At 41.6% G+C, this 22,724-nt stretch overlaps 1 protein-coding gene across 6 annotated transcripts in view; it reads left to right on the plus strand.

Annotated features, from left to right (window-relative positions):
* DYNC1I1 (dynein cytoplasmic 1 intermediate chain 1) overlaps positions 1 to 22,724 on the plus strand; it is a 188,824-nt gene that overhangs the window by 102,644 nt on the left and 63,456 nt on the right. For all 6 annotated transcript variants that reach the window (XM_048952226.1, XM_048952228.1, XM_048952227.1 and 3 more), the window contains 4 exons: positions 1,854 to 1,943; positions 9,663 to 9,825; positions 10,854 to 10,953; positions 15,430 to 15,555. In XM_048952226.1, the coding sequence (XP_048808183.1) occupies positions 1,854 to 1,943; positions 9,663 to 9,825; positions 10,854 to 10,953; positions 15,430 to 15,555 (479 nt within the window). The remainder of the gene's footprint in view (positions 1 to 1,853; positions 1,944 to 9,662; positions 9,826 to 10,853; positions 10,954 to 15,429; positions 15,556 to 22,724) is intronic.

Here is a 22,724-nt window from a genome sequence, read left to right on the forward strand (position 1 = left end):
GTGCATCCTCATCTCTGCTAGGCTGAGAACAGATGGACCTTTTTACCTCTCTGTGTGTACTCACGGTGAAATACACTCTCCGACCCTCTGCTGGTGCTGTGGGATGCTAGCTGCCTTTCAGACAGTATGCAGAGCAGTGTTGACTTAAATGCCCTGGCTTGCTCACTAGAAACTCTTTCAAGGAATAGATAGGGTACCTAGAGAAACATGATTGCCAAGTGAGGCATCAAAGTGAGCGTACGTTCTACCTATTCCCTCCTTTTCTCTGAGCTTTCCATCTTTTCACTAGTGGTAGGGGGAGTGATGGCAGATCTTATGCCAAGATTTTATTATTTTCCCAAAAGGGGAAAGCATACTGCCCGTGCCGAGACACTTCCTTGGTTTTGTGGCTAAGTCATGCTATGTAGCTGAGATGTCAGCTAGCAGCCAGCACTCTGTAGGCTTCAGGGAGGAGTCTCCAGGTAGGCAGTGATGGGAATAGAATGGTGCCTATTAGGTTATTGAAAACAAAATGCAGCTGTGTGTTACTGTTGGCTGAATGCAACCTGTCAGCAGCAACATCGCTGTGAGAAGCTGGGGCTGATCATAATCAGCCTGCATAGGAGAAGGTGCCGGTAGCCGAGCAGTTCGAGCATCACAACAGCGTCCCTTGCTGCCGCCAGACACACTGCTGGTGTTAGAGCAGTGAGTGGGCCAGCAGAAGGTGGTGTCCTGATGGGCCATATGGTGACAAGTGGGTTGCTCAGAAAGCCCCAAAGGACCTACCACAATTTTGTTGATGGCCGGATGCCTCAGGCCAGGAGAACGTTTTTCTGTCATGTAGTGGACCCACCCAGTGCACCAGTATTTACTGTGCCTTGATGGTACGTCTTTGCTCCAGAACCCTTCTCTACACAGCCTAATTGTTAATTACTGTAACTCCCACTTTTAGTATCACCTCTATTGCCAGTGTTAGCAGTTCACTGGATCTGTGTTTGTACCCTCTGGACGATGTGAGTGGGTTGGATGCAGGGCCTGGGCTCTGGGGAGTGTATTGCATTGCTCCAGCTGGAGAGAAGTAAGGAGGTCTTGGTCTGTCTTTCCAGCTCTACTGCATTATGTTTTGGTTTGGGCAGTCAGAACTGCTGTAACTTCAGACAGGCATAAAGAAAGGAATGGTTTGCCCTTCTGAATAAAACAAGAACACATGAATGTGGGGAGAGGGAAGAAGGGAGAGAGGCATTTGCATAGGTCAGGAAAGGTCATTAAAACATCTGGCAGTACTAACTGACATGTGTCAAATTTTAGTGTTCATTAAATTTATATTAATGCAAGAATGGCTCTTAAGCTCCAAATGCTGCTTTTGGTTGCTGTGTTCCCCTCGTTGACGGTGATGACTTTTCAGAACTGTGCCATGCTTATTTGCTTACTAGTGGCATCTGACCTGAGGTCAGACTTCTATTTAACCCCTTCCTGTAGGTCAAAAGATAAATTAATCTGCTGAGAATTGAATTGGAAATGAGGTGTCTGGATAACAGGTGTCCCAACTTTGGAATAGCTGCCAGGCTGAAACATGTTTGCATCTGTTCTCATGCCATCTAAGAAGTCATCTCTGAGGTCAAGGAGATACTCAGATGTCATCTGAGATGGGAAGTTGCCACAGGGAGCACAAGTGGCAGGTGCCCTGGGTTAGGGGATTGTCTTGCAGTCTGGGGGTTTGTTTCCGAGAGGGACACTTTGAGTATAGTAAATGTTTTCACTTATGCTTTACCTCTATTTAGTAATAGATTATGATTTTTAAAAAGACAGATATATTATGTCCCTTTCCCCTTAAAGTGGAGAATCTCACAATTTTTTTTCATTGTTTTTTTCAGAGGATGAAGATGATGAAGAAATGGTGGAACCAAAAGCACAGGATGACGTGGAGACAGAAAATCAAGACCAGAAGCAGGAAACAAAAGAAGGTACTTTAACAAACAAAAATAATTTTGTTACAGTTTTAAAGGACTTGATCCAGCACGTAGTTATTCCACAGGTACTTCTGTTATAGTGAACGATGCAAGAGTGAAATGGTCACAAGTTCTTTTGATTCAGGGCTTCATTAATTGTATTAAAGCAAAACACTGCATCCCAGTGACACAGCATAAGATTTCTGCTGTTCAGAAGAAGCAACGTGTCCTCATAATTTGGAAACCAGAGATTTTTGGATTCCGGGACTGGTGCTTACTTGTCCTCTGGTTTCAAAAGCCTACTTAAGTGAAAGATTTAAAATGTGAATGCCGGGCATTCCAGCAGCTCCAGAGAGCTGGTTGATCTTCAAAGGTACTTAGAGCCCATAACTGTCTGTCTGCTTGAGAGGGGCAAAATTAAACCTGGTGGGGCCAGGCAACTTCCGGCAGAATGCCATTTCAATGGAAAATGTAGACTGTCAAAATATTTTGTGAGAGTTTTCCCCAGGGAATTTAAGGCCAAAACTGAAGCCAGGCACTCCCAGGTCTTCTATGTCTTTGGATTGAGACATTCTCAATTGTTACAAGGGACAGAAATTCAGGTTACAGCCTCTTTCTTGTACAAGCCTGTGTTAAAGTGGTTTATGTCAGCGCTGGACGCTCTAGATGCTCCTTCTGCCTCCCATTTACTTTGACCCATTCTAAGAGAAGGATGTGTCTTCCGTATCTGGGAATTTACTGGAGTATTGACTGTTTTGCATGGAATTTGGGAAAAGGTCTGAAATACCAGCAAATTCACTGTGAGAGGAAATCAGTTTCTTGTTCAACATTTCTTAGCTTTTTATTGCCAGGTTTGCTCATTGTACTGTACACCTTATTGAAAGGTAACTTACTTCCACAGGTAGGGCCTAAGTCACTTCATGCTGTAGTGATCATTATCAGGATGATTCTGTGACCTTGGTTTTGTTTTTCACAAGACAGACTCATTATAGAAAAAATGTGGAGTTAGTTTACAGAGAAGCCCATGAAATCTCTGACTGTGACTGTGAATAAGCAGTGGGTGCTTCTTTCTCATCCAGGGGAGTCTTCATGACTAATGTCAGTGTCAGAAAAACCAGAATCTGGGGTATAGTGACTGCTTTTTATGGTCCGCATACACGGGAGTGAGCTGCAGTAGTGGCCATACTGTTCTGATTATGAACTAATTTTTCTTCCGTCTTAAGAGCATCATGGAAATCATCTGCTCCTAAATCCTACAGTTCCCATTGTTCGTTTGGTTCTTGGAGAAAAGAGAAGGGAAGACCTCACTCCTTCCCCTTCACATCCTTCTGCTTCACACACTGCCCCCAGTCACCACTGGCACGGGCAGAAGAGAGCAGCAGTGACAGCAGAAACAGGAGTCACAGAAGAGTCTGCAGAGACATGAACAAGAGGCACAGCAGTAGAGAAAAAATGACTTTTTCAAAAAATTATCTTTCCTCCTAAAAGTGTGGGGTAAACTTACACATGAGTTCAAGCAATCAGTGGCCTAGCACAGTATCTCTTTTCCTAATGACAACAGGAAGCCATAAAAGCTTATATCACTGCAGTTATGCACTGTCCTTTGTTGCTGAATGGCCCTATATGATTCAGCTAACAATTGATCCCATCCCCATCTATTTCCACATAATAATAATGCTAGCTGAGAGAAAGCATGAATTCCTGTATGAAGAAAAGAAGAAAGAATCTAAATACACCACAGAATCGATTTGTTCTACTTTTTGCTGGACTTTCAAGCAAGTCTTTTTATGAACTTTGCTGACCAAGCACCATCTTCAACATCTTCTATTCCTTTTAGTCTTGGGGACATGCTCCCCTTCCCTACCTAGCAGACCATGGGAATGATAGCTGAGCAGAATTAGTTCAGCACCAGTCCCTCACACACAAACTGCAGAATGCAAAAGCAAGGCACGGCTTGTTTAGCAGAACCGGCTCTGTGAGGTGCTAACAATTGACTGAGTTCAAGGAAGAAGAAAAGATGTTCATTGCCTGATAGAAAGTGAACTTGACCCGCAGTATGTGTCATGACAGAGATTAAATAGTGGCACGTTGATAGCTAGCATTAAATGCTGTGAGTCAAATGAAGCAATCATCCCCAGTCGACAGCAAATGGAGTCCCATTTTTATTGTTTGGTGTAGCTCCTTCCCTTTTGGCTTCAGCCCTTTTGCCAACAAATTCCTGTTTTCCTCTCTGTTGTAATCGCCCTTCTCATGTTCTGAGCAACATTCAGAGTTTGAAGCCATCGTTTGTGTTTCATGGAAGTGATTAAAACCATGTTACAAGTCAAACAGGAGTTAAGAACATTTCCTGTCGGTAGTGCACTCTGTGCGCCTACTCAGAATTAATAGCTTTTCTGCAAATTAGCACATAATGGGTTAAAAGCATGTTTATGTTGGCATTAAGCACTCTGGCTTCTTTTCCTCTGCAAGGCAAGACAATATTTTGCAAACTTTTTAAAGAATCTCTAATAGATATTATAGTGGCGCCATTCACACTGCTATATAGTAGTTAAGGCTGTGTCAGCACTTCCATTATGAATCCTGTTTTTCAGGGATTTATAACCCAGCCGTAAAAATTTGCTCTGGGCTGAAATTTGGTTTCAGCTCAGGGAGCACATTTTTAACAGATTAAAAAAATCAGCATGGCCTTTTTTGAGTTATAGGAGTGTAAAAAAAAAAAAAAAAAAAAAAAAAAGCATGGGAGAGGGAAGTGTTCGGAGAGAGAAGCAGACAATTCTTTCGTGATCATAACTCAAAAATAGGTCGGTATGAAAAATAATGATTGGACCCAGTCCCTTTCCCCAAGCCAGCGGGACAGGAGTGCTCTATTTTTGTAATGGTATTTTAAGAGGAAATGTGATTTATTTTTTTTTCTCTCTGTGGCTTATAGGTAGTTTGATTTAATTCTACAGACGTTTATTACACAGTTAATTTCCTCATCTTTCCCCCGTGCTTCCCCAGAGTTGCTCTGCAGGGTTGGGTGGGACAGTGCAGCAGACCCCTGAGCAGGGCAGAGCGCAGCGCTGGACATGTCCCAGTGTTGCTGCAAGGCACACGAGACACCTACCCATCTGGCATGACCCCTCCATTACCCTGGGGAAGGAGGGTGGGCAGAGCAGTAGACCCACAGAGTAGGGGTGGGAGGTGGGAACCTGACTGCTGAGCTGCTGGAAGCATGTGAAGCCTGACGATCCCGCCGTGTTTCTTCCACGTGGCTGCCGGCTGTCACCCATGTCTCACGCTGTGCTGGGAAGAGCCAAGTGTGGGATACCTGCCGGGGAACTGGGCTGGGCCTTGCCTGTTCCCAGCCTCTCCTGACCACATAAACAAGAGCCTGGTCCCAAATTGTGGCATCGGGTGGGATGGGGCTTTCCACCACCAGAGAGCTCCGGAGCTCCACCTCAGGCGCCTCTTTGTGTCAGGAGAAACCACATGAACAGCAGGACGGGCTGGGTCTTGAAAGTGGGCCTCAACCTGCATTTATCTGAAGCCCTGGATATATCCACAGAAACCAGCATGAAAGGCTGTGAAGGGGGAAGCTGGGATCTGCAGCTTCAAAGACCCACCATGCCTTCCCTGGACGTGGGTACAGGACTGCGTATCTGTGGTGTTCTCATGGTGCAGGTGGGGAGACAGTCCAGCTCTCACTGAACCCAGCATCAGGAGGAGAGAGGCAGGACAGGCTGGTGGCTTGGTCCTGCAGTCTTACTGGTGTGTGCAAGAGCCTGCAATTCCACAGTTTCTCTGCCATCAATCCCACACCTAGGGCAGGGGCATCTGTCTTTCCTGGTAGCTCAGCTCAAGGACACAGGGCGTGCTCAAGGACGCAGACCCTCAAGCCCCTGCAGTGGGTGCAGCCCTGCCCAGCAGAGCTCTGAATTCAAGGCTCCAGACACCACTTTTCCAGCACTGAAAAATTCCAAATGCGCCTCAAAATCACCCATTCAGCAATTGCACTGTTCAGGGACTTGTGTTTTAAACCTAATATAACTAGCACATGGCATCCATCAAACTTGGACATGGCATATATCAAGTCTAACATGAAAGTGAGACACCAGAAAAACAGGAGGCTTGCAAGAAGACAGAGACCAAGAGCTGCAGAGAGCTGCTCAGCACCTCGCGGTTCTCACACCTTACATTTTTGCTGTGCTCAGTAGTCAGCACATCTGAAGTCTGCATGGATTTAAATGTGCACTGAAAGAAATAACGCAGCTCTTAAAAGGGTTTTGCTAATCTCCTTCTGTCTCTCGTTATATCTCTGTTCTCATAACGAGGCTGCTTCCTGCTGTACTGTTTTTATTAGTTCACCCTTTCTTTCATTCCCTTATGCTTGCTGGTCTTATTTTCTTTTTTGCTTTTAATGGATTTCACTTATTTTGCCAGGTTTTTACAATTGCTTACATTGCAGAAGAATATTCTACTATTGAGCTTATTTAAATATGGGTCTTTCTCTGGTTTTTAAATATCTTCTTGGTTCCCTCACAAGACTCAAACCGTCTTTTATAAATACTTCTGAATTTGATCCTGCACTGTTATCACAACTCTTTGTTTACCACTGTCCTGCTACTGTCAGATAAGTACAAGACTGGAGCATTTTTTACTTAGCAATGTAAGGAAACGCTTTTGTATCAGCTTTTTTTTCCAAGTGGGGGCTTCCTTTTTGGTAGCATTCCTTGCTCTTCAGGCAATGAGCGTGTAACTTCCAGCACTGGGAAGCAAAGTGTCGTGCTGGGCTTTGTTAGACGGGGAGGGTTAGATGTGGTGTGTTTGGTTTTAACTCCAGGCAGAGAAGATACTTGATAGAAAATGCTGAATTCTTCCCTAGAATTTCAGGAGATACTGTCGCATCACATAGGTCTCTGTAACAAAACAAAACAAGAAATACTTTGATCAGCTACTTATGTTTCTCGTAGTTTTCCTTGAAGAGAGTCTGTGTCTCTTGAAAGCTGAGATCAAAGTAACCAAAAGCCTCCAGATAGGAAGAGAAATTGCAGAAAATTACATAGATTCTTTTTATTTTATTCAGGGTAATGGACAGACAGGAACAAGGAGAAAATGGAAGCAGCTCTGTAAGATAAATGGTTAGAAAATCTTTAGAAAATCTTCATATTTGAGAGAACAAGCTTGTATGTTTTTTTTTGTTTTGTTTTGTTTTGTTTTTTGCTTCTACTCCATGTATTCACAGTAGTTCAGAAATGTTTTATAGTGGAAAAAGTAAAGATGTTAACATTCTTGCAAGGAGAGATTGCCTCAAATAAAACTTCAGAGGCAGACGAATGAAAGAAGAAAATAAGGTTAAAATATGAAGCTTAATATCGCCAGGGGGCATCTGGTGTGTCAGTCGGGTGGATGAGGTAAGCTGATTTATGCCCTACAAACTTTAGCCAAGGTGTTTCTGATGCCGAAGAGGGTTTAATAAATAGACTGCTGGCCTCCCACAGATCGCTGCTAACTGCAAGGGAGATTTTGCTGAGGTAGAACTGCAATCATTTGTGTCTCCATTGCTTGTGAACACCCCACAGCTCCCAGGCTGTTTAGTTTCTGCTTATCTCCTTTCTGTTGATCTTTTGTTGTATTTTCTTTGTCAGTCCACGTCGGCAAATGACCAAATAATAAATTTATATCTCCAACCTGTACAGACTGTTTGATTTAGCGAATAATCTTCAGCACTTGGAGCAGTTTAAAATGAGTTTTCTAGTTGCATTTGCAGTCATTTGCTCCCCCTTTAAGCCGTTTTGCTGAACTGTCATGCTTGTTGCCTTTGATTCTCGGAAAGCGATGCTTTAGTGGTGACAGTGGGATATTCCCTCATTACAGGCTTCCTTGCCAGATCAGTTCCCCTAGTGCCAATTACTATTTGGTAGTGGATGCTGCAATAGGTCAACCTGTACTTTTTGCTACTCATTCTCTTTTTTCACATGCATTGCTTCTGTCTAAAGCACTTAGAGGCAAATTGTGCTCCCGCCTTGGTAATAGTTGCTCTGCTGTGCAGGGGGACTGCAAGGAACAGAGATTGTCCCTGGATGTGTGGAGCTCTGCAGGGACCACAAACCTGGTGGCAGGAGGCAGAGGGCTGAGGCCATAGGAGACCATCGGGGCTCAAGTTTTAACTTCTTCGCTGCTTCATCTCCTGAGTGCGAAATTGGTTCTCTACCTTTCACATTTTTCTTTCCCTCTATATTTAGACTGAGATTTTGTCTTCTAGAGCAAAAGCTTTGAGCAGGTTAGGCAAACCTAATTGTGATGATAACAGCCTCTCCTGAGCACAGAGAGTGCTCTAAAAGCAAATACTTTGCAAATTGGGAAGCTGAGCACTGCACAATTGCTGGCCATGGTGTTTCCCCTGCCTTCTGTGCCTCCAGATCCATCCTTGCCCCAGGGGCTGGTGGTGGAGTTGTATCCAGGCAAACACCTGCAAATGCCTCTTTGGACAGCTGTCAGCAAAAAACCCAGCATGAGCCATGGGGCATGGACTGGTGAGCAAGGGCTACGTCCCTTTCTGTAACTCTGCAATAAAGCTGTCTGTTTGTGTCCATAATCATGAATTTGGAACAGTGTTCTCAGTTAGCATAACTCCTGTGGTGCCAACAGAGCTTTCCAAGCTGGGAATTTGACACAGTTGCAAAGTTGGTTTGGTGTAACTATACAGATGCTAATGGCATTTTTTGAAATATAAGTGATTCTGAAATACAACTAAAATGCTTGTTTAAAATCACATGCTGGCAAAGGCATAACTGACACAAAACTTTGCTATATTATCACTATGACCCTGCTGGTGTAATTGAGAACAGAATTTTGCACCGCAGCAATAACAGCATCCAACTTTCTTTCCTTAAATGCTCACATTTTAACTGTAATTTACCAACAGGTCATTAAACTGACAGAGAAGTGAAACTGGTGCTTCCTGAACTTTTCAGATGAAGGGTCATGCTGGGAATACCCTTCTGAAATGAAAGAGTTGGTATCTCTGCCAAAAGGAAAGGAGCAGCTCCATGTTCCAGGGACCAGGCTGTCCTGCCTGAGGTGACTCCCACCTGTCCCAGGCAGCCCTGGACAAACAGTGTCCACAGTGTATTTGTTGCTCTGGCTCTTAGGATTGCCTTGCAGGGAATAAATATGCTTGAGAGAAAATGGAGTTTGGTCAGTCACTTTAGATTTTGCTGCCTCAGAGAGCGTCTTCAGTGCTTCACAAAAGCCCGAAGACAAAATTTATCAGTGATACCAAGAAGAAATTGGAAGAAGGGAAGGGAGAGATTATGAGAGCCCTCTTAATACAAAGAACTGTACTATAAGTTGAGCAGATTATTTTATCTTTGGCTCCTCTGACAGATCCCCTGTTATATAAGCGTTCTGCTTTTTCAAGCTAGGTATTGCCTAAATGTCAGTCAGAGCAATTTCCTGAAATAGGAACACTGTGTTTATTTTATCTGAGGCTTTAAGTATTTTCCATTGCAGAATAATAAATATGTAAGATATAGGATCTCTTCTATGTAAGTGCTACTTTCTGGTAACACACAGGAGCATGTTTAGATGTGCTAAAGAATTCGTAGTCATGATTTTAAGAGTAGAGCTTTGATTTTTGCCCTGATGGTGCTACAGCAAGCTTTCATGTCTAAAGAAACTCAGTGAAGATGTTGATTCATTTGGAAAGGAGTGAAATGTCATACTTTTAACTGCATCTTTTAATTTTCCAAGCTCCTCCCAGAGAATTGACAGAAGAAGAAAAACAGCAAGTTCTCCATTCAGAAGAATTCCTAATATTTTTTGACCGGACAATACGTGTAATTGAGCGAGCTTTGGCTGAAGATTCAGACATATTCTTTGACTACAGTGGCAGAGACGTGGAAGAGAAAGATGGGTCAGTTTTGATTTGGTTACTTTTGTATAATAAGCTTATATAAAGAATACCAATGCCATTGGTATTCATTGGAAGCATTAATTTTGAAACTAAGCTAAATACTTATATAGTTAAGAAAGGGTTAAAACCTCCCCTTGAAGTCTTGGGTGAGTTTATTAGTCTAAATTATTTTGTAAAAGAGTTTCATACCTCATTGCTGTTTTTCTTGTTTTTTTTTTCCTTTAAAGTATTACCCAGATTGTTGTTGTTTTTTCAGTTTTTGGATGAGAGAATCATTGAGTAATAACTGAAATATAGAAACGTACACACAGATATGTAGATGTGCATGAGTACTTTAAAAGGCATACATCTGTATGCTTCAATCCTGGTATTTCTGCAAATACTGCTGCCTCGGTAACAGATTGCACTGTGCTGTGCACTGTGTGGCTGAAAATCACAGTCTCCCAAAGTATCTGCAGTCTAAACACGTAAGACAGAAGGTGGCACGCTGCATGTTCAGCAATGGATAAGGAGTGCAAGAAGCAATGCTTGCTAATGTGACGGGAAGTATTTAGGTTTCAGTGGCTGTGTATCCAGCACTGAACTTCAGCCAGTCACAGTGGTGCCAGAAGGCATCTGCCATCTCCATGACTGGGAGGAGATACTGTAACTTGAAGATTTTGGGAGTCAAAAAGAAGAGAGATTTGGTTGTAGCTTGGACATGAAGGTTCAGAAAAGGAGATGCTGAATGCCAGGATCAGACCTGGTCTTGAGAGAAAGGTGGTAGGGGTGTCCCAAAAAGAGCCAACTAGAGAAGGCAGGAAGGCAGTGGAAATTAAGAAATCTGGTTGGGTGAAATATGTATAAAATTTGTTCCATGGTGCAAAGTCTAAGTCTAGACTTTTTCAAGACTGTTGGTGAAAGCAATTAACTCAAGGTGGCAAACTGTTCCAGAGGTCTGAGAAAAAGTAGTTAGAAACTTCTGCACTGATTTTAAAAGCATTTGAACTCTGTTACTTCAAGAAGTGTCACTTTGTTTGAATTCACAGAGATGTTCAAGCAGGAGCCAACCTTTCTTTTAACCGTCAGTTCTATGATGAGCACTGGTCAAAGCATCGTGTTGTCACCTGTATGGATTGGTCTCTGCAGGTAAGATGTGAAGCTGGAAGATACAATTCTGTATGACTTCCAACTTCTCTCTAAAAAATATGGCCCGTATAATTTTTATAGAATGAGTAAATGAGTGTTTCTCCATAATGCAGATTAGCAGGCACCAGTGAATTTGTCCATTTATTTTTTCCTATATATGCTGCTTGATCTTCAAAGTCAGGATTCTGTATTAAAACTATAGGTTAAAAAACCTACCTACTCCCCTTTTTTTCTCCCCTCTCTAGTCCTTCATCACATGGAATTCCTTTTAGGACAAAAGCATTAAAATTATATTAATGAAAAAGAACAAAATAATTAACATTTCATTTTAATGAGCAGTTATAAATAATAATATGGAATCATAGATTCTATATATTAAAATGAAAATAAGAATACAAAATTTTTTTTGTTATTTTTTATTTTTATTTTTTTTAGTGTTCTAAAACTCAAAGTTTAAAAGTGTCTGAGCAATTTGAAAAGATCAAAAAGAGGTCTTTCTGAAAATTTTGGGTCTTCTCTTCAAGTTGTGAAAGAGGAGACTGCAGTTGCCCAGGGCACATGCTAAAGTAATGTGCCTGGAAGGTATCCAAGATATGTGCACCACAAAGCACTGTCATATTGCAAACTAAAACTGGCGGGAGAGCTGCTTCAGCTTCCCCAAACCAATACAGCCACATCAGCAGGGCAAAGAAACCAGGTTAATTAGTTACTCTGTTGGAGAGCTGGGATTAGTCTGTACACATCATCACAGGTCCTGTCAAATTTTTTGGTCCCAGTTTCACTCCAGCTGCCCTCATCCTCTATGCTTCAGCTCCTTTTAGCCTGATCCTAAGTGTCAGCCTGGAGTGGAGAAAAGCAGCCGGTTTTCTTGGGGAGGGAACCAGAGTCTGCTTCAGGGTCCGTGGTACAGATATAATGAAATTGCTCCAGGAGGACATAGAGTTGTTCCTGTGGTGTGTTTTTACTGGGGAGAGGATAAGTAGCACAAGGCACGGTGGTTCTTGCATCCCAGCCTATTGCCTTTCCCTCAACATGGCCACAGGGTCGCTTCCATCACTCTGGATGCTTCTCCAGGAGAGTGGCATATGCTGCACGAAGGCCATGCAGGCCTGACTGGGGCTAGGGCTGTGCTCACAGCAGCCCACTGCAACCTGCTCCATGTGTGCAAAGGCTGCTTCTGACACCCACCTCATGCCCTGTGTGCAAAATGAAGGATTTATCCCTTTGCTATTGTACAAAATGTCAGCTTAAGAGCAGGTACGCACTGGTGTGATGTGGGTGGCCTATAAGCACATATGGATTTCCACAGGAATCAAATATAAGCCTGAGGAAACACTTATCTTAGGTTGTTCACTTGTTCAGGGGCTGGAAATTACATGGAATTCTTATCTGATATTTTCCTAACAGGCAGCTCTGACTGTATTCCCAGGGCAGCAAGAAAAAAAAGCCGCCTCAGAAGAGCACTGCCAAATGTAATTGCTCAGCCCCTGGGGCGCACAGACATGTTCTGCTTCCCACCTCTTTGTTCCAGGGTGGCCCCTCCTGCCTTCCCCTATGTTAACTCCTCACGCTCAGCTCCCTGTCACCCTACTTCTGTGCTTCTGGGCTTCTGTGTGCCGAGGCTCCTCCACGCTGTCTGTGGCCTGGGAGGAGGCACCAGGTCTCGCTGACTTGCCCCGAGGTGTGCATTGCGGCTGGGGCTGGAGACAGCTGGAGACCTTTCACCTGACCACTAGCTCTGCTTCTCACACACACTGCAGGCCATGGTGGTGTCCAGTGTGCCAAAGGACAGCTCAGATAGTCATGAGAACTGCGGAGTACGTTGCTCAATGTTCGGTGATAGAAGTGTTGCTGCAAAACATCCTGGGGGTGAATAAAAGCTTAATCAAACAAAGGGACTTCATGCATTGATGAAACAAGTTATTCTGTTCCTAGTCACATGTAAAATACGGTCCTAAACGTGTGATCATTCATACCACCAGCTCCGTGATTCTCTTTGGAGCAAGGGGAAGATTGACTCAATCCTTCATCAAAGAACTGAGGGAAAAGCCCAGAAGAGTGAGTGTAAACAGAGCATGGGATCGCCTTGCTTTGTCTTTGAGGAGGTAACAACTTGCCCAAAGCCAAGAAAGCTACAGCCGCAGGGTTACTGCTGTGTCCTCTTGACTCTCAGGCTGCAGCCCTGAATGCTTTTTCACACTGCAGCATTTCCATGGGGGAATTTCCTGGGACAGATGGATGCCCAGTGAGGACTGAACAGCTGTAAATGCAAGTTGATGGAACAGTCTGATGGATTTATCGTGGTGCATTTGGCTCTATTCTTGCAGAATCAAAAAGTCTTTTCTTGGCACTGCTCATCTGGATGTGACTCTGGTGTGTATGCAAACCTGAAACTGTATTTCCAGACTGTTGCATAAACTTTGATTGCAAAACCTACGTATAGACCAGCAAGGCTTGAGTCAGTGTTTGTTTATGGCCAGATGCACTGTCAACCAGAACATGCTCAGTAACCTCTCCAGAAGCATGTACAAACCCTGTACTGGTACCCGTGACTGTTCATGTCCTGTCTCCTACTGGTGAAGAGCTTGGTGATTCTGCCTGCTGAGGTAACTGCCCCTTCAATAGCATGGGCTCAGCCGCTGGCCCAAATGATACCTGACCTGTTCAGTAAAAATGAGACATGCTGGCAAAAGCCTTTTGCACGTGCTGCTTCCTTGGACCCAGGCCAATATGGGATGAGAAGGTTCAAAGGAGAAGCTAAACTCACTGTTCAGCAGTGGTTATAATCTCTGTCATGAGAGAGAAAAGAGAGATCTCAGAAGGCATTTGAGCAGAGAAAGGCAGGCTGGTGCAGCTCCGTCCCTAGAGGCTGTGTGGGATCAAACCACATTTGGATGTCTGAGTTTTGGAGGAGGAAGAAGAGGTAGTTGCTCTGGTGCATGTTCTAAGTCTCATAGAAGAGGTTTGGGTGCCCTTACAAGCAGTGCCACCAGCCAGACTCTGGTGGAACATAGGTGCCCCCATCATCAGAGCCACCTTCATCCTAAAAGGGGAAGGGGCAGCTGTGGTGGCCACACACCACTGTAGGTCCTTCCACCCATGGTTCCAGGATCTGACTCAGATCTCTTACGTGGAATGATGGTTTGAATAGAACAATCATCAGCTCCATGATGTATTATCCATGGAAATGTACCCAAAGTGGGAAAGAAGAGTTGCTGATGACAGAAGTTACAGCAGTATGCATTATTTCTTCCAAATGGATTTTGAGATCAGAGGGCATCAAGCCACACTAGTAATGATAGAAAAGAGTGCTTGTAATTTTTAAAATGCCTGGTGTGGACCAAATTCATAGCTCCCAGCAGCATCACTGGCAGTTCCTTTGTCCCGCTTCCTTTATATCTACCAGCTGTGCTCTTCCCCTATGAAGTGGTGAATGGTTTGGCAGGAACTTACCTGGGAAAGACAGTGACAATGACTTGTAATTATCATTGGGAAATTTTGAGGGAAAGCATTCCTACTTTACAAGAGGAGGATGTGGGTCCAACAAACTGGGGCTGCCAGATCATTGGTCTGTCAGAATCTGTGTGTTCTTCTCCAGATGTGCCATAAGGTCTGTTACCCTACCTGGACTATTCAGAGGGAAGGACAGGGGTTACAGAGGCGCTGGATGTCAGAAATACAGGAAATATATGGTATTATGTATAGGTATGCATATATATATATATACACACACACATACAGGGCAAATACATATGTGTGTGGTGCATATCTACTTATATACATCAGTGGATAGTGCATACAGTAGAAAATATGAGTCTATTTCAGAGTGCTCTCTGGAATAGTCTTACTCAGTGGAATTGGATGTCACCCTGAGCTTTAGCAGATGACCTCACTGTCTTGCAAAAGTGAGCAAAATTTGTTTGCTATTTGAATAATCTGAAAGAGCTTTCAAGTTGTTTCTATGTATAAGTGAATAGGAAGAGTGCATACTGAAATTAGAAGGAATAGTTTTCTGAGATGTTTGAGGAATTGTTAGTTTCAAAATAAGTGCTATCCTCACACTGATTTTACTATCAAAATCAATTAAGGTGATGATTCTGAAGAAATGGTTAAGCAAATACATTATAATTGCTCAAACTTTCAGATTTTTCCTTTCAACTATATTCCTTGCTTTACTTCTCTTTATGAATATCCTGTTAGTTGTCTTTTCTGAGAATTATATGCAGAAAATAACATTGCCTTTGCGATATGTGAGAGTAATCAATGCAGAGCAAGGAGCAGGGGCTTTAAGGACATCAGGGACAAGTAAAATATAAAACCAAAATGTAGCTAAATACTGTGGTTGAACTAGCATGTATTATAATTAAAACCAGATATTCCATATGTAGAATGAGATTATTTCCCTCTCATCTGATTTCTCATGCCTTCTTCATCATCCAGTTTATTTCATTCTCTTTTTTTTTTTTTTTTTCCTAGTACCCTGAGTTGATGGTTGCATCTTATAACAATAATGAAGATGCTCCACATGAGCCTGATGGGGTAGCCCTGGTATGGAATATGAAGTTCAAGAAAACCACACCAGAATATGTTTTCCATTGTCAGGTAAGACAGAGGAAGCCATTGATTTCATGGTAGACAAAACAGAGTTTACTACATGATGCATCTGCTCGGTGTTTATATGAAGAAGTTGAGGTTAAAAATAAGCATTTTTGGAAAAAGTACAAGCAGCAGTCGAATGTTTTGAGAAGGAATCCAGCTTTCTTGAACAATACTGCTTGTCAGGGACTGCGTGTCATTCTTGGTCTATTTAAAACAGTTCCTAAGAGATTTAGTTTATAAAGCCCTTGCACTTATGAAGTAACTGTGGTGTACCACTTCCTCATCCAAACAGCAACATATGCTTTCCCACCCACGTTAGCTTCCTCGCATCCTCTGCACTCCAAGCTGCCTACCCTTGCCTTGGCTGTGCTCAGTATCATGTTCTGCCTTTAAAATTCTAAAGTACGCTGTGCATTTCTGGGCATGCGTCTTACAGCTTGATAAAAGCTTTCTTGATTACAAGGATTACTCCACCAATTTCCATTTGACGGTCCCTTATGCTGGCTAACCAGTATTTCACTTTACTCAACGCTACTTCATGACCCGCTGTTTTGGAAGTCTATGAGCAATTAAAAAATAGCTGGATGTTTTATTTCCATAGGTCTATTTACTCTTCTTTTGCCACTGCTTTTCTGTGTGAAGTGGCACCGCCTCATATTGACAGAAATGTCAATTGACATTGGCTCTCTCTCCATTAAACTGTCCAAATTGTGGAACAGGACTTGGGCCAAATTTCCAACCTTGTTATTAATATCCTTTTGTGGTAATTAAATACAGGACAGTGGTGTTCAGAAAGCCATATGGAAAAGTTTCAGCAAGTAAAACTTAACAATCAGAGATTAGTAAAATGCAGATTATTCTGCGGTAAAAATTGTTTTTCTTGGAAGGATATGTATTACCTGGCTAATTGTGTAAGCTAAGTGTCATTTTACATTCGAGGACCAAACATCTTTTTGAACTATGTTTCTGTTTGGACTTGGGTACATTATCAGATGCAGCATAGTGGGAGGGAGTTGCTGGAATTGAAGTTAGAGCTTCAACCCGATTAAGTAACCTTTAATTCTGGGCATGTTTTTCTAATTTGCTATACTGAAAAACAACTTCACAAGGAGTCCAGGCCTGCTCAGAAAATATGCCATACAGATTTATATGTATGTATTTGTATGTCTGTGTGTGTGTGTGTATTACCTTTGAAATGAGAACTTGCATTTTTCTGGATATCATATTCAGCAGACTGATGTGTTCTTTCAGAACGCTTGAGATCTTAGCTTAGATCCTGTACTCAAATTCTCCTAGGATGTACAGGCAGCTTGATGTTTTAAACAAAATATTCAAGAGAAGAGACTGCCCATTACAGTTTTGGGAAGAATAATCTTTGAACTAGGCTGATTTTGTGAGTTAATTGCTAGATTCAGAGTAGACCTACTGAGTGCACAAAGGAGAGATTGATTAGAGGCATAACAATGGTCTGTTAAAAAATGTGTATAGTTTTAAAAGTCAGTACTTGTAAGCAAGGGGAGGTATGACTCAATAATTTGAAAGCTCTGAGACAGGCTATATTTTCCATTAGAAAAACATACGTAGGCAAAGTAATTGCTGAAGATTGGCCTGGGTGGGCTTCTGTCTAATTCCCCCATTAAGTTGCATGTTTCACTTTTTAGCATGGGAGCCTTAAAGCCTGTGTACTTTGAGAAACACATGTGGTACTGTGCTTTCACATACATCCTGGATTAATCATATTTCAGTGAAATTAAATCAGCTCTTGTATTTGTGGAAAATACTTATTTTCTTGGTCAAACTGTCCATAGATAATTTGCATTATGCATTTGTTAGGAGTTGGAATCATGTTCGAATCACCATAATTAGGCTTCTGACATGTGGAATATCCTTTGCATCTCACATTGGACAAGGAGACCCACATTATATAAAGAGGGAAGCAAGAAGTATGAGACTTGTCTCTTGTACTGAGTCTTGTGCTAATTGAGATGGAAGATGAGAAAAAATATTTTCTTACCTCAAAGTCTGGAATTCAGTTATTCAGTAGCCCCATAACATTTATATTACTATTTTGCAAAAGAAACACTCCCTGATTCAGTCATTTATCTAGGTCTTCTGTGAGAGTGCTCAATTTTTCTTCAGCAACACATGGCCTTCAACCTGTTCATCCTGGCAGCTAGAGATGAACACACCTTGGGTTAGCAAGATATGACAAACATACATCACTTTGAGCTTATTTTCCCAGTAGATCTCTATTTACTTTTCCAAAGAGTTTCTATTGAAACGTGGTCTTGATACACACTATGTGATTGTGACTAATCTTTTGCCTTTCAATTTTTGAACTCAGAGTGAGATACAAACACGTAGAAACTCATTTCAGATGTGACAGTAGAGAAACTCCTGCAGGACCCTTTTTGAAGCTGTAGACATCAATGGTTTATGAAGCCATTTCTCGACAACAAATTCCACCTCAGCTGTTCTGGTGGAGTCAGTAGACATAGATATGTGAAACATCCCTGGACAGTTAAAGAGTTGTTTAAACTTCAATGGGTAGAACTTTCAATAATTTGACTCCTTTTGCACATTTAGTGAATTTCTGAAACTAAGTACCATGGGTTTTTTTTTGCCTTTCCTGGTATATTACAAAGATTTGAAAGAAATGATTGCCAAGGAATTTCTTCACTTTCTTCAAGGTAATCTTATGTAGAACATTATGTAGAATCACAGGAATTGTCACAGTCAGAACAAAGGGCAGTCTTTCCCAGTACAAAGGTCAAAAGTTGCCAGAAGCTATGGGCTTCAAGTGAAGTTATCTGTCAGTCATGGCAGGCAGCGATGCCAGAATCTACTGGTGATGAACTTTTTTTCCTAACTCCACTTGGAAAAGCATTTGATTTCAGTCCTTGAATGTGAGGGATGATGTATTCGCTAAATGTTTATCCCAGCTGTTGTCACAAATTATGTTACTGTTAAGAAATTCTTGCACGATTTAATCTCACATTAGGTTGTTGGCTCATTAATACAGCATTGGTGGTAGAAAATTTCAAAGCTTTACAGTATGCTATGCTACAAGAACTGGGTTCAGTTTTAGTTAATATGTATCAAGGGACCAATGGGACTTGTTTATCCTACTCACTAATTCACATGAATTGTCATATAAAATCCTATCAAATCCTTTCTACACAAAGCAATTCTACTGGTTTATGGAATTTATGGAATACTTCTTTTCTTCTAGTCATTTTGTTACTGCCCTTGTTTAGATTTTTGTATTTCTCTTTTACCCAGCGATGTGCTGTCAGTATTTTAGATGGGAGTCCAACGGATTTTTTCCTCTATAGCTCATCATACATCTCTTTACCACAAGACTAGAAATGGGAAAGCGAGGAAGAGTGAGGGATTGGCACTTTGTTCATTTGTTTTCCTATGCAAGCAAAAAAAAATGTCTCTGAAGCATAATCAAAGTGGAAGGGTGATATCATTTGCCAAAGGAATGAATTTCCAATGCTTTCCTTGGGTACTGAGGAATAAATTGAGTGCATCTTTAATACTGTAGTGTGCAGACTGGGAATTTCCTGGTAGGGAAACGTCAGGAATGTCCTCTTCCCCCATGCTGGAGCATCATAAACTCTTGGTGTAATGCAGTGCATTCCAAAGGCAAAAACCAAGACTTTCAGAAGTACTTTATGAGGCCTTGTGAATGAGTCAGCCCTTGTTGGGTTGGTTTGGCAGTATCCAGAGAGGGAATGTTTTCCAGCAAAGACATGGAAATCACATGGACTCTCCTCCAGTTTGGTGAGAGAATTTTAAGCTGTAGTTTACAGTGTTTCTCTCAGCTACTGTTAGTCTGCATTTAGATGGGGGTGAGAAAAATGAAAATAGTATGGTGAAGTTATTGATGATATGATATTGAGCACAACATGAGTTCAATCCTGTACTAATTTATGCTGTGCATGAGGCTGGCTTTGGATGTGATCATATCTGTACTATGAATAAGTGGAGGAGCATTGTATTATTTCTCAGTCTTATTCTCTTAGAAAATGCTTATATGTCTCTTATATGTCTTTTCTCTGAACAACAAGAAAAAAATCTACTTTACACTGCATTAATTATGAGGATTACCTGTAGTAAATTGCCCAGTTTTTATATAGTACAGTCATCTCTGCCCATAACATTGCTCATGTTTCCAGATCGGCTGATTTAAGCTTCCTAAGCCAAAGTAACTTAAAGAAATATCTGAAATTTTGCATCAACATCTCTGATGGAGTAAGGTAAATGAGAACTCCAATTGTCTTTGTTCTAAAAAGGCTACTTGAAGTCTGATCTTTTGTAGCTTCCCTCTTAGCAGAGACTATAAGCATATGTACAGTACTGCTTTTATACTATTTTCTAGCTTTTAGATTAGAGCTGTTTTGCAGGATGGAAGACAAAAAGGAAAGAAATAATCAGTGCCTAGGAGACTTGAGGATGCTACAAAATATTTCCTTTCTTGTGGAGCTGAAGTGAGGTTATTGAATTTGGCTGAGGTATCAGGATGTGAGTTTCAAACATCTGTTACTTCATGAAAAGAAAGGTAGAGAAATACAGCTATAGATGCTAGTGTTGTGCAAATAAACTGCTTTCAATCTTAGTCTCTGATTTGGAAGACTCTGCTTTGAGTTTGGAAGCTTTGATGACTTCTGCTTTCTTACCACAAAAGCAGCAGCAGCAACAACAATAAAAAAACAACTACATTGATTTGTTCTAGATTATTGGACAGTTGGACTAGATGATCTTGCAGGTCATTTCCAACCTTGCAATTCTATGATTCTACGATTTCCTCATACATTAATTTCCTCTTTCAAAATGTCTCAACAGGGCAGCGGAAAGTACAAAGCTGGCACTTAGAAGTAACTCCATCCAGTGTACTTTTAAGGAAGGAGAGCATATGTGAAGTAGCTTTTTCATTTGAGGAAACAGGAAGCATTTTTGAGTTCTACAAAGAAATCAGATCAACTTTTAGCATAATCACAAAAAGACTTCAGCAGTATATCTCTTTTAATAGCTGCTGCTATTTCTGTCCTCTTCCTAAAATGCCATGCAGTCAGATTTGCTTCGTTGGTTCCATCTCACTGCTAAGCTGTCAGGAGTTTTATTTTTTTTTAAATTTTGTGGGATATGGGGCTTGTGTTTTCTATTTTAATTTCAAGAAAAGCTGTCCATGCTTGGAAAATATTGGTGGATTGGTTACAAAAATCAGCCACTCAGCCGCACCGCAAAATGTTTCATTCTCCCCTATCTTTTTTGTAGTGGCTTCTATACGCTGTCATTAAGTTATGTGTTTGACCACTCTTCATTGCTTATGCTAGTGTGGTCTTTCCCTTTTAAACTGAATGGATGGAGTCAGAAATGTGTAGCTTAGAATTAGATGCACTGAGGTAAGTGAAGGGTTGTATTTAGTGGCAGATATTGGCCGGAGTTGCCTTTTTTTTTTCCTGATTTGGTTCCTTTGTTGTTGTCTGCTCTTTCAAAATCAACATAAAATTCTTCAGATGTCCTTTTTGCTCCAGCAGCCTGTCTCCTAAAGGTGCTGAGTGCCCAAATCCATGAGACTCATGTATGGAGAAAGCTGCAGTAACAGCATGTATGACTAATATCCTCCTTTTCCTCTTGTCCTTGAGTTTCCATCTCTCTGGAGGCCAAAACAGAGGTCAGTCCCTCCACAACTTTGAAGTAATAGAAGCATTACAAAAAATTTAGTTGTTAAGAAAATAAGGAAGACTTGAAAAAAAAAAGCAATTTTTGGTGATAATTGGTGTTTTTCCACATGGACTTCCTCATTTTGTTCCTGCTAAGTTTCACGTAGGATTCAATTCTTCAGAGACAAAAGAAACGATGTACCCTAGGCTCCCTTCAAGCCTTCCAGAGTTTCCCAAGTAAAATCAAGCAAGCCAAAGAAAACCAGCAGCATTTCCAGCCCCAGAGATGAGCAGCACAGTTCCTCAGTTTCTTATGAGAGAGGACCTATGTGGTCTGTCCTTAAAATGCTTCAAATCTCAAAGACATATGGCTCTGAGAATGCTGCAAATGTCTCTCTCCAAAAAAGGTCTACATAAGAGAGCTAGGTTTGTTGAATTACCACTGAAATTTGGTGCGCATTAGGAAAATGAGAAATAAAAGAGAGGTTCAGTCTCCAATTAAGGAAGAACTTTTTTCTCTGTGAGGAGAGTAAAGCATTGAAGCAAGCTGACCAAAGAGGTTGTGCAGCCCCCATCACTGTCATTTCAAGACAGGCTGGAAGAAGCCCTAAACAGTTTGGTCTGATTTCACAGTTATCCCTGCTTTGAGCAGGAGGTTGGACTAGGGATCTCCTGAGGTCTTATATAACCAAATTATCTTGTGATCCAAACATGAAGTTCTCTGATAAGTAGACCTCTGAATGTCTGATTGTGAAAATGTTGGGGCAGCTCTCATACTGGAAATGCTTTGAGGCTCAAGGACCCGAATTTGTTGGAGAATTTCTGCAGTACATATCAAAACACTGAAAAATGGAATCAGGCTTTTTCATAAACATAAAGATTGTTTTGTTTTCCAATTCCTGTTTCTTTCGTCTGTGCATCATTGGTAGGATGATCTTTGTAGAGCTGAGTAGAGCTCTTTGCCTGTTCTGCAGGACACAGAGTTGGTACTACACTCATGTTTATGTAGTCATTTGCACAATGTAATAATTCATGGAGATGCAAAGGTGCACAGTTTTATACATTTAAATTTGGGGGAATTTTTAACTGCTACTAGGGAAGAGCAGTTTCAAATATGGCTTGTGATAGAAGGATATGTTTACTCTTGTTCTTATTTTAAAACTTTTTTTTCCCACTATCCTGTCTCGTTTGTCCAGATTGGAACACAGAAACACAGCATATGGTTTGTGCTGTGAGGATTTCAGTAAACAAGAGCCCATGTCTTTCCTCTTAGGCTTTGTTTTTAGACTCTTCCGCCTTCCCTCAGTTGATTGGAGTTTGCGCCACTTCTAGCCTTTGGTGATTAAAAATAACTATTGTTTGGCCTAAGATTACTGCTCCAGTACTTGTGGAGAGATTGTGTGTGAGTCAGTAGAAGTTACACCCACGCATCCAGAAGATGAATGTAGTCTTTGGAAAATGCTTTTCACGCTTCTAGGTGAGAGGAGAGAGCTGTCTTCA

The sequence above is a fragment of the Lagopus muta genome, chromosome 7, assembly GCF_023343835.1.
Source record: "Lagopus muta isolate bLagMut1 chromosome 7, bLagMut1 primary, whole genome shotgun sequence".
In the NCBI taxonomy this organism is placed as follows: Eukaryota; Metazoa; Chordata; class Aves; order Galliformes; family Phasianidae; genus Lagopus; species Lagopus muta.